Genomic DNA, 15,436 nt, shown 5'->3' on the forward strand with positions numbered 1-15,436 from the left:
AGTTTAGCAACCATTTTGAGTATGAAACCAACAATTCAAAAATCAAGACCATCTGCCTGCTCTGTTAATACAAAATTAACTGCTGCAGGAAATGCCTTCTAACTGTAAAAGTCTAGAAAAATAGACAAAAATCTATACAGGCATTGGACAAATGGCAGTATAGGATTATGATTCCTGGAACAGGGGAAACAAATGAAGTAAGTCCTGAGATTGCCTGAACTTAATGCCTGGAGACAGTTTCTGTAATTCAGAAACCCATAATACATAAAGTATTGGTTAAAATCCTCAAAGGTTAGTGCCTTAGTATGCGGACTTATGAGATCAAGAATAAAAGCTGTTGTATACCTAGTCATAAAAAGAACCAAATGGAAATCTGAGAGGTGAAATGTATAACAACTGAAATAAAAAGACACAGAGTAAGATGAACAGCAGCTTAGATATTGTAGAAGAGAAAGATCCGTGAATTTAAAATGTTAGAACAGGGCCTCAATCAACTGTAGGATAGTATCAAGCAACCTAATTTTTATGTAATTGGAGTCTCAGAGGAAGAGGAGAGAAGTAAGTAGAAATAAAATTTGAATAAATAATACCTGAAAATTTCCAAATTTTATGAAAACAATAGACCCACAGATAAGAGAAACACAATGAGCAAAAAGTAACATAAATATAAATAAAGCTGCACGAAGGCACACACCCCACAGAAACTACTGAATTCACTGAAAGAGAGAAAATCTAAAAGGAGGACAGAGATGAAGAAGACTCATTATGCTAAAGGAACAAAGATAGGAATGACATGAAACCTTAGAAACCTGTTAAGCCAGCCAGAAGAGGGAGCATCTCTAAAGCAATGAAAGGAAAACCTACTATCAACCTAGAATTCCATATTTAGCTAAAATATCTTACGTAATGAAGATGAAGTAAAGAGTTTTTTCAGACAGTCAAAAGCATAAATTCCATTTTCATTAGCCCACAATTATATTTGAAAAATTTAACACTCCCCAGTCAGTTATTAAAAATGTAAAAATAAATCAGGAAAATATAGAAGAATATAGAAGCAATGCTGTCCACTAACTTCAGCTAACTGACAATTATAGTAATAAGAGTCCTGCGCCGATTCCTGTAAATAAACCTTCTTTAAAAGTGGTGGGGTGATATGACAGAATAGCATTACCAATTGTATATTACCATGTTAAAATAGATGACCAGTGCAAATTTGATGCATGAAGCAGGGCACCCAAAGCTGGAGCTCTTGGATAACCCAGAGGGATAGGGTGGGGAGGGGGGTGGGAGGGGGGTGGGAAGGGAGTTCAGGATGGTGGGACACATGTACACCCATGTATGGCAAAAACCACCACAATATTGTAAAGTAATTACCCTCCAATTAAAATAAATAAATTAAAAAAAGATAAACTGAACTTGATGGTATAAGCATTTGAAGGGCAGGTTATTTTTTAAGGTTAAAATCAGAAAGGTCAATTCTTGAGAGGGGAGGGAAGAAGGCGGAGGAATAGGACGGGAAGATCACTTTCTCCCTCACAAATTCCTCAAAAGAACATTTCAACGCCCAGCAAACTCCACAAAACAACTTCTGTAGGCTGGCAGAGGACATCAGGCAACCAGAAAAGCAGACCATTGTCTTCAAAGACAGGTAGGAAAAAATATAAAAGATGAGAAAGGAGACAAAGGAGGTGGGGAGGGAGCTCCGTCCTGGGAAGGGAAGCCCGTCCCGGGAAGGGAATTTGAAGAAGAGAGGTTTCCAAACACCAGGAAACACTCTCCCTGCCGAGTCTGGTGAGCCTTGGAAACACAGAGGCAACATAACAGGAAGGAAAAATAGATAAATAATTAAAACCAACAGATTACAAGCCCAACAGTAACTCCCCCAGCGGAAAAGCAGCACAGACGCCTGCATCCGCCACTGGGAAGTGGGGGCAGGGCCGGGAAGCGTGGGAGGCGCGGGCTGCAGTGCTTTGTAAGAATCGGGCAGGAACACCCCACGCGCAACCAGAACGATCTAACTTGGGCTAGCAAACCAGACTGTGGGATAGCTACCACGCGAAAAGCTCGAACATAAGACACCGCCAGGACCCAGCACAGAACAAAGGACGGAGCGGAAAAAGCCTGCTGCAGACCATTCCCCGCCGGGGACAGGCAGCCAGAGCCGTAAGGACTGGAAAGGGGCAATTGCAGACCCGGAGAGACTTTATGTACCTAACTGCAAGCAGGCTCCTTTGCTAAGACTTCTGGGGGTGCTGGACAGTCACAATCTGCCTCACGGGGGGCGCCAGCAGTCCACCCAGAAAGCTGAGCAGCAGCGGCGGAAAAGGTGACAAGTCGCGGCGATTGCGCTCGCCAAACTCCTGAGCTACTCGGACCTGGGAAGGGCACAAAGCGCAGTCCCAGCCGAATCTGTGCCTCTGAGGGCTGCCTGAGTGCCGAACCTGAGCGGCTTGGACCGGGGAAGTGCACGCAGCCTAGGGCCGGCCCCAGACGGTTCCCGGCTGAGCATCGTAGAGCCGGAGCGGTTTGTGCGCTGTGAGAAAAGACAGGTCAAGCGGGGCAGAGATACTGTGTGCACACGACAGTGCTATTTGTTTGCAGCATCCCCCCTCCCCACAGCGTGACTGAACTAGTGAGCCTAAAAAACCAGCAAACAGAAGAAGTTAAACAGAGGGAACCACCTTGGAAGTGATCCCACATGGCCCATAACATCAGAGAAGGGCCAGAATATTTTTAATATTTTTAAAATCATTCCTTTTTTTTTTCTGCTTTTTTTTCTTTTTTTCCTAGCTTTTTTAAAATTGTTAAGTCTTCTATTTCTCCTCTAATTTTTATTTCTATAACCTATTATTACTATTTAAAAAAAAAGACTTTTTTTTTTTTTTAAAGGCAAACACCATATATACTCTTTGGATGGTTGTTGGTGTGTGTGTGTGTTTTTTTTTTAATAATTCTTTTTTTTTCTTTCTTCCTTTTTCCTGCTGCTTTTCTTTAATATTGTATCTTTGAAAATCCAACCTCTACTCTAGATTTTTAATCTTTGCTCTTAGGTTTTTGTTGTCAATTTTGTACATTTAAAAACCCAAACTTCACTACCCAAGTTTACCTGAGAGTGAGATTACTGGCTTGACCACTCTCTCCTCCTCTGGACTCTCCTTTTTCTCCACCAGGTGGCCTCTGTCTCTTTTCTCCCCCATCTCTTCTCTATCCAACTCTGTGAATCGTTGTGTGTTCCAGACGGTAGAGAACACCTAAGGAACTGGTTACTGGCAGGATTTGTCTCTCTCCTACTCATTCCTCTCTCTTATCCTCCTGGTCACCTCTGTCTACTTCCTCCCTCTCCTCTTCCCTGTATAACTCTGTAAATACCTCTGAGCGGTCCAGACTATAGAGCGCACATAAGGAAGTGACTACTGGCTAGCTTGCTCTCTCCTCTCTTGATCTCACCGCATCTCATTCCAGTTACCTCTAACTACCCCCTCCATCTTCTCTTCTCCTTGTAACTCAGTGAACCTCTCTGAGTGTCCCTCAATGTGGAGAAAGTTTTCATCTTTAACCTAGATGTTTTATCATCGGTGCCGTATAGATGGAGAAGTCTAGAGGCTACTGTAAAAATAAAACTGAAAACCAGAAGCAAGAAGCTTAAATCCAAAGCCTGAAAACATTAGAGAACTCTTGAATTCAGGGAACATTAAGCAATAGGAGCTCATCAAATGCCTTCATACCTACACTGAAACCAAGCTCCACCCAAGGGCCAACAAGTTCCAAAATAAGACATACCACGCAAATTCTCCAGCAACACAGGAACACTCCCCTGAGCTTCAATATACAGGCAGCTCAAAATTATCCCAAAACCTTTGATGTCTCATAACCCATTACGGGTCACTCCACTGCACTCCAGAGAGAAGAAACCCAGCTCCACCCACCAAAACTCCAACACAAGCCTCCCTAACCAGGAAACCTTGACAAGCCACTGATAGAACCCCACCCACAGTGAGGAAGCTCCATAATAAAGAGAACTCCACAAATTACCAGAATATAAAAAGGCCACCCCAAACGCAGCAATATAACCAAGATGAAGAGACAGAGGAATACTCAGCAGGTAAAGGAACAGGAGAGTTGCCCACCAAACCAAACAAAAGAGGAAGAAGTAGGGAATCTACCGGAGAAGGAATTCCAAATATTGATAGTGAAAATGATCCAAAATCTTGAAATCAAAATGGAAACACAGATAAATAGCCTGAGACAAGGACTGAGAAGATGCAAGAAAGGTTTAACAAGGACCTAGAAGAAATAAAAAGAGTCAAAATATAATGAATAACGCAATAAATGAGATCAGAAACACTCTGGAGGCAACAAATAGTAGAATAACGGAGGCAGAAGATAGGATTAGTGAAATAGAAGATAGAATGGTAGAAATAAATGAATCAGAGAGGAAACAAGAAAAACAAATTAAAAGAAACGAGGACAATCTCAGAGACCTCCAGGACAATATGAAATGCTCCAACATTCGAATTATAGGAGTCCCAGAAGAAGAAGACAGAAAGAAAGATCATGAGAAAATCCTTGAGGAGATAATAGTTGAAAACTTCCCTAAAATGGGGAAGGAAATAATCACCCAAGTCCAAGAAACACAGAGAGTTCCAAATAGGATAAACCCAAGGTGAAATACCCCAAGACACATATTAATCAAATTAACAAAGATCAAACACAAAGAACAAATATTAAAAGCAGCAAGGGAAAAACAACAAATAACACACAAGGGGATTCCCATAAGGATAACAGCTGATCTTTCAATAGAAACTCTTCAGGCCAGGAGGGAATGGCAAGACATACTTAAAGTGATGAAAGACAATAACCTACAGCCCAGATTACTGTACCCAGCAAGGATCTCATTCAAATACGAAGGAGAAATCAAAAGCTTTACAGACAAGCAAAAGCTGAGAGAATTCAGCACCACCAAACCAGCTCTCCAACAAATTCTAAAGGAAATCCTCTAGACAGGAAACACGAAAAGGGTGTATAAACCTGAACCCAAAACAATAAAGTAAATGGTAACGGGATCATACTTATCAATAATTACCTTAAACGTAAATGGGTTGAACGCCCCAACCAAAAGACAAAGACTGGCCGAATGGATACAAAAACAAGACCCCTCTATATGCTGCTTACAAGAGACCCACCTCAAAACAAGGGACACATACAGACTGAAAGTGAAGGGCTGGAAAAGATATACCACGCAAATAGAGACCAAAAGAAAGCAGGAGTGGCAATACTCATATCCGATAAAATAGACTTTAAAACAAAGGCTGTGAAAAGAGACAAAGAAGGCCACTACATAATGATCAAAGGAACAATCCAAGAAGAAGATATAACAATTATAAATATATATGCACCCAATATAGGAGCACCGCAATATGTAAGACAAATGCTAACAAGTATGAAAGGGGAAATCAACAATTACACAATAATAGTGGGAGACTTTAATACCCCACTCACACCTATGGACAGATCAACTAAACAGAAAATTAACAAAGAAACGCAAACTTTAAATGATACATTAGATCACTTAGACCTAATTGATATCTATAGGACATTTCACCCCAAAACAATGAATTTCACCTTTTTTTCAAGTGCTCATGGAACCTTCTCCAGGATAGATCACATCCTGGGCCATAAATCTAAACTTGATAAATTCAAAAAATCGAAATCATTCCAAGCATCTTTTCTGACCATAATGCACTAAGATTAGATCTCAATTACAGGAGAAAAACTATTAAAAATTCCAACATATGGAGGATGAACAACACACTTCTGAATAACCAACAAATCACAGAAGAAATCAAAAAAGAAATGAAAATATGCATAGAAATGAATGAAAATGAAAACACAACAACCCAAAACCTGTGGGACACTATAAAAGCAGTGCTAAGAGGAAAGTTCATAGCACTACAGGCATACCTCAGAAAACAAGAAAAAAGTCAAATAAAAAACCTAACTCTACAACTAAAGCAACTAGAAAAGGAAGAGTTCGAGAACCCCAGAGTTAGTAGAAGGAAAGACATCTTAAAAATTTTGGGCAGAAATAAATGCAAAAGAAACAAAAGAGACCATAGCAAAAATCAACAAAGCCAAAAGCTGGTTCTTTGAAAGGATAAATAAAATTGACAAACCATTCGCCAGACTCATCAAGAAGCAAAGAGAAAAATCAAATTAATAAAATTAGAAATGAAAATGGAGAGATCACAACAGACAACACAGAAATACAAAGGATCATAAGAGACTACTATCAGCAGTTGTATGTCAATAAAATGGACAACGTGGAAGAAATGGACAAATTCTTAGAAAAGTACAATTTTCCAAAACTGAACCAGGAAGAAACAGAAAATCTTAACAGACCCATCACAAGCACGGAAATTGAAACGGTAATCAGAAATCTTCCAGCAAACAAAAGCCCAGGTCCAGACGGCTTCACAGCTGAATTCTACCAAAAATTTCGAGAAGAGCTAGCACCTATCCTCCTCAAACTCTTCCAGAAATTGCAGAGGAAGGTAAACTTCCAAACTCATTCTATGAGGCCACCATCACCCTAATACCAAAACCTGACAAAGATGTCACACAAAAAAGAAAACTACAGGCCAATATCACTGATGAACATATATGCAAAACTCCTCAACAAAATTCTAGCAATTAGAATCCAACAGCACATTAAAAAGATCATACACCATGACCAAGTGGGCTTTATCCCAGGCAGGAATGCAAGGATTCTTCAATATCTGCAAATCAATCAATGTAATTCACCACATTAACAAATTGAAAAATAAAAACCATATGATTATCTCAATAGATGCAGAGAAGGCCTTTGACAAAATTCAACATCCGTTTATGATAAAAACTCTCCAGAAAGCAGGAAGAGAAGGAACATACCTCAACATAATAAAAGCTATGTATGACAAACCCACAGCAAACATTATCCTCAATGGTGAAAAATTGAAAGCATTTCCCTAAAGTCAGGAACAAGACAAGGATGTCCACTTTCACCTCTACTATTCAACATAGTTCTGGAAGTTTTGGCCACAGCAATCAGAGCAGAAAAAGAAATAAAAGGAATCCAAATTGGAAAAGAAGAAGTAAAACTCTCACTGTTTGCAGAACATGATCCTCTACATGGAAAACCCTAAAGACTCCACCAGAAAATTACTAGAGCTCATCAATGAATATAGTAAAGTTGCAGGATATAAAATCAACACTCAGAAATCCCTTGCATTCCTATACACGAATAATGAGAAAGTAGAAAAGAAATTAAGGAAACAATTCCATTCACCATTGCAACGAAAGAATAAAATACTTAGGAATATATCTACCTAAAGAAACTAAAGACCTATATATAGAAAACTATAAAACACTGATGAAAGAAATCAAAGAGGACACTAATAGATGGAGAAATATACCATGTTCATGGATCAGAAGAATCAATATAGTGGAAATGAGTATACTACCCAAAGCAATTTACAAATTCAATGCAATCCCTATCAAGCTACCAGCCACCTTTATTCACAGAACTAGAACAAATAATTTCAAGATTTGTATGGAAATACAAAAACCTCAAATAGCCAAAGCAATCTTGAGAAAGAAGAATGGAACTGGAGGAATCAACTTGCCTGACTTCAGGCTCTACTACAAAGCCACAGTCATCAAGACAGTATGGTACTGGCACAAAGACAGACATATAGATCAATGGAACAAAATAGAAAGCCCAGAGATAAATCCACACACATATGGACACCTTATCTTTGACAAAGGAGGCAAGAATATACAATGGAGTAAAGACAATCTCTTTAACAAGTGGTGCTGGGAAAACTGGTCAACCACTTGTAAAAGAATGAAACTAGATCACTTTCTAACACCGCACACAAAAATAAACTCAAAATGGATTAAAGATCTAAATGTAAGACCAGAAACTATAAAACTCCTAGAGGAGAACATAGGCAAAACACTCTCAGACATAAATCACAGCAGAATCCTCTATGATCCACCTCCCAGAATTCTGGAAATAAAAGCAAAAATAAACAAATGGGATCTAATTAAAATTAAAAGCTTCTGCACAACAAAGGAAAATACAAGCAAGGTGAAAAGACAGCCTTCTGAATGGGAGAAAATAATAGCAAATGAAGCAACTGACAAACAACTAATCTCAAAAATATACTAGCAACTTATGCAGCTCAATTCCAGAAAATAAATGACCCAATCAAAAATGGGCCAAAGAACTAAATAAACATTTCTCCAAAGAAGACATACGGATGGCTAACAAACACATGAAAGATGCTCAACATCACTCATTATTAGAGAAATGCAAATCAAAACCACAATGAGGTACCACTTCACACCAGTCAGAATGGCTGCGATCCAAAATCTGCAAGCAATAAATGCTGGAGGGTGTGGAGAAAGGAACCCTCCTACACTGTTGGTGGGAATGCAAACTAGTACAGCCACTATGGAGAACAGTGTGGAGATTCCTTAAAAATTGCAAATAGAACTACCGTATGACCCAGCAATCCCACTTCTGGGCATACACCGAGAAACCAGAATGGAAAGAGACACATGTACCCCAATGTTCATCGCAGCACTGTTTATAATAGCCAGGACATGGAAACAACCAAGATGTCCATCAGCAGATGAATGGATAAGAAAGCTGTGGTACATATACACAGTGGAGTATTACTCAGCCGTTAAAAGAATTCATTTGAATCAGTTCTGATGAGATGGATGAAACTGGAGGCAATTATACAGAGTGAAGTAAGCCAGAAAAACACCAATACAGTATACTAACACATATATATGGAATTTAGGAAGATGGCAATGACGACCCTGTATGCAAGACAGGGAAAGAGACACAGATGTGTATAACGGACTTTTGGACTCAGAGGGAGAGGGAGGGGTGGGATGATTTGGGAGAATGACATTCTAACATGTATACTATCATGTTAAAATTGAATCGCCAGTCTATGTCTGACGTAGGATGCAGCATGCTTGGGGCTGGTGCATGGGGATGACCCAGAGAGATGTTATGGGAGGGAGGTGGGAGGGGGTTCATGTTTGGGAACTCATGTAAGAATTAAAGATTTTAAAATTTAAAAAAAAAAAAAAAAGACTGCAACATAAAAAAAAAAATTTAAAAAATAAAAAACTAAAAAAAAGAACAAAACAAAAAAATAAAAATAAAAATAAAAAGCAGTTAACAATGCAAAAAAATCAGAAAGTCAATTCTTTTCTCACTTTTAGAGAAAAATTGGAAATTCAAGTTAAATAAGATGTTAAGACTTAGGGGCTTATTCACTTGCAAGTCATCGCTGACGTCACTAGAGGGCGCACTCCAACCATAGCCCATACAAATTTCTGAAACTAGACCATCATCGCCTGAATTCGATGCAGGATACAGGATGCTTGGGGCTGGCGCACTGGGATGACCCAGAGAGATGGTATGAGGAGGGAGGTGGGAGGGGGTTCAGGATTGGGAACTCATGTACACCCGTGGCGGATTCATGTTGATGTATGGCAAATAAAGTAAAAAAAAAAAAAAAAAGTAAAATATATTTTCATCCATTTTAAAACACCAACTTGGTAAAAAAAAAAAAAAAAAGAAAAAAAAGAAAAAGTGACTTCCCCAAAGTAATATTAAGCACACTTTATTCAAACTCTAAACAAGACCTTGTTCTTAATTACTGTTTTCAACACTGGTTGTACATTCAGATTAACTACTTTTTCTCTTCTGCTTAATTTTTTTCTCACTTTTAAGGTTAGAGTACCTCAAAATGAATTTGAAAACAAAATTTCCTCTTAAGAGTTGAGGTTGCATAAAAAGTATATACTAACCTATATAGTTCTTTCTATTTTTTTTTTTTTTTTTTTGTGATTATAATTATCTTTTTTATTTTTTTTCCTGGCTATTGTTTTTTTTTTTTAAACTTTAAAATCTTTAATTCTTACATGCATTCCCAAACATGAACCCCTCCCACCTCCCTCCCCATAACATCTTTCTGGTCATCCCATGCACCAGCCCCAAGCATGCTGCATCCTGCGTCAGACTTAGACTGGCGATTCAATTCACATGATAGTATACATGTTAGAATGTCATTCTCCCAAATCATCCCACCTCTCCCTCTGAGTCCAAAAGTCCGTTATACATCTGTGTCTCTTTCCTGTCTTGCATACAGGGTCATTGCCATCTTCCTAAATTCCATATGTGTTAGTATACTGTATTGGTGTTTTTCTGGCTTACTTCACTGTATAATCGGCTCCAGTTTCATCCATCTCATCAGAACTGATTCAAATGAATTCTTTTAACGGCTGAGTAATACTCCATTGTGTATATGTACCACAGCTTTATCCATTCATCTGCTGATGGACATCTAGGTTGTTTCCATGTCCTGGCTATTATAAACAGTGCTGCATTAGTACATGTCTCTTTCAATTCTGGTTTCTCGGTGTGTATGCCCAGAAGTGGGATTGCTGTCATAAGGTAGATCTATTTGCAATTTTTAAGGAATCTCCACACTGTTTTCCATAGTGGCTGTACTAGTTTGCATTCCCTCCAGCATTTATTGCTTGCAGATTTTGGATCGCAGCCATTCTGACTGGTGTGAAGTGGTACCTCATTGTGGTTTTGATTTGCATTTCTAATAATGAGTGATGTTGAGCATCTTTCATGTGTTTGTTAGCCATCCGTATGTCTTCTTTGGAGAAATGTCTATTTAGTTCTTTACATTTTCTGGAGTTGAGCTGCAGAAGTTGCTTGTATATTTTGAGATTAGTTGTTTGTCAGTTGCTTCATTTGCTATTATTTTCTCCCATTCAGAAGGCTGTCTTTCACCTTATATTTTCCTTTGTTGTGCAGAAGCTTTTAATTTAATTAGAGATCCTGCTGTAATTTATGTCTGAGAGTGTTTGCCTATGTTCTCCTCTAGGAGTTTTATAGTTTCTGATCTTACATTTAGATCTTTAATCCATTTTGAGTTTATTTTGTGTGCGGTGTTAGAAAAGTGATCTAGTTTCATTCTTTACAAGTGGTTCTTGCCTCCTTGTCAAAGATAAGGTGTCCATATGTGTGGATTTATCTCTGGGCTTTCTATTTTGTTCCATTGATCTATATGTCTGTCTTTGTGCCAGTACCATACTGTCTTGATGACTGTGGCTTTGTAGTAGAGCCTGAAGTCAGGCAAGTTGATTCCTCCAGTTCCATTCTTCTTCTCAAGATTGCTTTGGCTATTCGAGGTTTTTGTATTTCCATACAAATCTTGAAATGATTTGTTCTAGTTCTGTGAAAAATGTGGCTGGTAGCTTGATAGGGATTGCATTGAATTTGTAAATTGCTTTGGTAGTATACTCATTTTCACTATATTGATTCTTCCAACCATGAACATGGTATATTTCTCCATCTATTAGTGTCCTCTTGATTTCTTTCATCAGTGTTTTATAGTTTTCTATATAGGTCTTTAGTTTCTTTAGGTAGATATATTCCTAAGTATTTTATTCTTTCGTTGCAATGGTGAATGGAATTGTTTCCTTAATTTCTTTTTCTACTTTCTCATATAGTTCTTTCTAAAGGAGGGTTTCAAGTTTTGGACTCCGATAGACTTAAGTTCACTTATTGGCTCTGCAGTTGTTTTAACTGTGAATAGAGGATAAAGTCCCCGGTTTGGGAAGAGCCTCTAGAGGAGGGGATGGCAACCCACTCCAGTATTCTTGTCTGGAGAATCCAATGCATAGAGGAGCTTGGTGGGCTACAGTCCACAGGGTCGCGAAGAGTCAGACACGACTGAACTCACGCGTGCGCGCGCGCACACACACACACACACACACACACACACACACACACACACAGAGGATAAAGTAAAATTCGTTGCTTGTTGTTTTTATGAGGTAGGTTTCTTAATTTTAAGTGATGAGATATATTTTATGTTTCTCTATTAACAGTTAAACAAGAAATTAAGTTTTTAATGTAACCCTTCATTTTTGCATGATGTGTCATTGGTCTTGATGAGAAAAGAGATGCTTATTTACTTTAATCCAACTTTCAGGTCTCTGTTCTGACTCAGGAGGCTTATTAACTGAGTTCTGCTTCTGTTTGTGCAGTGGGATGTTGAGGTGCGTGTAGCACTGCGGTGTTTTACGTTTGTCAAATAGAGTTTGTAACTAACTGCTTTTTCCCATCCCCAGGGCCACTCCACCCAAGATAGCTAATTAAATGTCTCTAGGGGTTTCTCTTAGGATTATCCTTAGGGTTTATATTGTTCCTATCACATGAAAAAATTCTATCTATTTACTCTTTTTTTTTTTTTTTTTCTGAATAGATTTTACGAGACCTGCAAACTGCGGATCATCCTATACTTTCCAGGGCGCCAGCTTTATAAATTCCAGGTCCAGTTATTTTCTCTAACTCCTTTTCCTGAACTACTGCAGTACTTATTGTACACTGAATTATAAACCAATTTAAAATTTCAATTTCTAGTCATGGAATGGCACGAGTGTTCAGTCATGTCCTGCTCTAACCCCATGGACCGTAGCCCACCAGTCTTCTTTGTCCATGGGATTTCCCAGGCAAAAATGCTGGAGTGGGTCGCCATTTCCTTCTCCAGGGATCTCCCAGACCCAGGGATTGAACCCTTGCCTCTTGCATCTACTGCACTGGCAGGCACAGTCTTTACCACTGGTGTCACCTGGGAAGCCCTTTCTAGTCATATATTGATAGTTTATCTACATGCTCATGTATAAATGTGTTTTCTTCTCGTAAGATCATAGATGCATTTAGAATAGATGACAATGTTATAATTTTGGAGTTACACTGAATATGTTTTTGTTGATTTGAATGGAATTGTTTATTCATGCGTATTTTGATGTTCAACCTTACATCTCTGCTGTTAGAGCAGAGAGCAAGAAAAATCACTGAATGCGCACATCTAGGCTCAGAAAATGTCTGATACACATAAATCAGTTCTCCTTCCTTTTGCCAGCTTTTTAACAAGTAGAGTTGATTTTGGAATAGAATATCATCATATTTCGTGGGCTATACTTACCCATGTATATTCAAAACATCAAAAATTCAAACATCAAAGCAAAACATCTTGAGCACTCTGGGATTGAGGGGCCCTCCTTGGACCCTGGCAACATTATCACAAAAAAGGACTAATAGAGCAGACCTCATCTTCTTGCAAATAGGTATATGCCCCATCCAATTTGCATTTCCTCACTCATACTCAATTGCTGTGGAAAATGCCAGGATATGGTAGCATGCATTCTTCTACCGTCTCATATGGCCTGTTTAATTAATATCCAGGAAATCAACAGGGAGATCTAGTCATAAGGAAGTTTATCCTTGATATACCCACGTCAATTTTACCAAAGTAGAGTTGTGTGCAAGCTCAGAAGGCCAGAACTACTCGGGTCACGATGCAGTGCACATGTCATGGCTTCCTTACTTTGCAGTGGAAGTGCCCTCTCAAGTTAGAGTTCATAGGCCATGTTTTATCAAAGTAAAAGGCAGAGAGTGAGTATGGGAAAGCCACTTACTTCCTTGAACTTCAGTTTTCCCACAGTTACGTGGGAATAATAATGCTTACCTCATATAATTGTTGTCAAGGTCAAATTATATGGTGTGCATGAAGGTTACTTGTAACCTGTAAAAAGCTATGTGGGTATCAACTCAGGGATTAAAAGCAGTAATACACATGGAGAAGGATGCCACAGAGAGAGTTTTTAGGTGGACAATTTACTTATCTTAGATTTTTTCTGCATGTTATCATCCTTGATGAGTTGTTTTGATTGATTTCCACTGCTATTCAAGGAGGAAACAGGAAAAATCATGTTCAAAAGTAAGTTACAATATAGAACTTTCCAAGGTTCCCACCTCCATATCTAGGAGTCTTCAACTCTCTGTATGAATTCTTCATTCTCTTTCTCTCTTAAAGCTCCCCAATTATCTGGTGTCCCATCAGATACCCTAAATTTTATCATTTCCTGCATGTCTGTGATGCACGGAGTCAGTGAGGCTTCACGACCTTGCGACCTCCCAGTCTCCATAAGGCAGCCTTCATTTCTTTGTTGCGAAGTGTGTAGATGATAGGATTAAGCAAGGGAGTGATGACTGTGTAGAACACAGCTACCACTCCATCCAGGGGTTCCTGAGAGCCGGGGTGCAAGTAAATGAAGGTGCAGGGCACATAGTAGACAAAGACGACAGTTAGGTGGGCGGCACAGGTGGAGAAGGCATTGCGGCGCCCGTCGGCGGACCGGATTCGCAGGATAGCAGCCACTATGTAGCCATAGGAAGTGAGGATCAGCACAAAGCAGGTGAGGGCCAGGAATCCAATGTCCACAAAGGTGATCAGCTCGTTGATGGTGGTGTCAGCACAGGCTAGACGCAGCATGGCAGGAATATCACAGAAGAAGTAGTCCACCTGGTTTGCACCACAGAAAGGCAGCCGGAATATGAAGCTTGTTTGGAAAAGTGAGTGGAGGGTGCCTCCCAGCCAGGTGCCAATAGCTAGATAGTTACAGACACTGCGGGTCATGATGGTGGCGTAATGTAAAGGCTTACAAATGGCTAGGAAGCGATCATAAGCCATGAGTGTGTACAGGAAGCATTCAGTGCAGCCCAGGAAATGGAATGAAAAAAGCTGGATGACACAGCCTCCAAAGGAAATCATCTTACTGTCCAAGAGAAAGCCAGCTAACATCTTGGGGACAATGGCAGAGGAAATGGTCATGTCCAAGAGGGAGAGGTGACATAGGAACCAGTACATGGGGCGGTGGAGCTGGGTGTCCACCAAGACTGTGAGGATGATAAGTCCATTCCCAGAGACGGTGAGGGTGTAGATGACAAGGAAGGTTAGGAAGAGCGGTACCCCCAGCTGTGGTGGGTGGTGCAGCCCCACTAAGATGAAGTGAGACACGGAAGTCTGATTTCCACGTTGCATCTCCTTGCTGTTGACATCTGCCAAAAGAAGCAGCAGAAGGGAAAAAGCGATGCTCTGTAAATTCTGTAGGCACGGGGTATATATTCTATGTCACTGCCAAATATGGACCGAAAAGGATCTCCAAAAGAGAGATCTTCTCTAGCTCTTGCTCATAATCATTCCTTCTCCTCAACCCCTGATTCTGAGATTCTGCTTGGTTTCAGACAGCAGGTTTTCTCTCCAGGGTTAAAACCCGTGTAACAGATTATGTGTATATAGTTCTGGAGGGTGAAGGAAAGACCATACATAGAGATAGTCATGTCAGAAGGAAGAACAATCATATAATACCTAAACCAGTCTAAGAAGAAATGACTGTTCTATTGTTTTCCTTTAGTTTGATCTCTGATCTACATACTAGAGAGTTAGGTTACCGCTTATTTATTTACTGAGAGTCGGAATTATATTTCTTAATGTAAGTTTGCCAA

General features: G+C 39.5%; 1 protein-coding gene across 1 annotated transcript; it reads right to left on the minus strand.

Moving 5' to 3' along the window:
• Nucleotides 1-14,036: 14,036 nt before the first annotated feature.
• Nucleotides 14,037-15,005, minus strand: LOC101102101 (olfactory receptor 10G6). The gene has a single exon (XM_012101811.3). It carries the CDS (start codon nucleotides 14,970-14,972, stop codon nucleotides 14,037-14,039), a length of 936 nt encoding a protein of 311 aa, XP_011957201.2. The 5' UTR covers nucleotides 14,973-15,005.
• Between the last annotated feature and the right edge of the window lie 431 nt (nucleotides 15,006-15,436).

Source organism: Ovis aries, chromosome 21 (genome assembly GCF_016772045.2).
Source record: "Ovis aries strain OAR_USU_Benz2616 breed Rambouillet chromosome 21, ARS-UI_Ramb_v3.0, whole genome shotgun sequence".
NCBI lineage: Eukaryota > Metazoa > Chordata > Mammalia > Artiodactyla > Bovidae > Ovis > Ovis aries.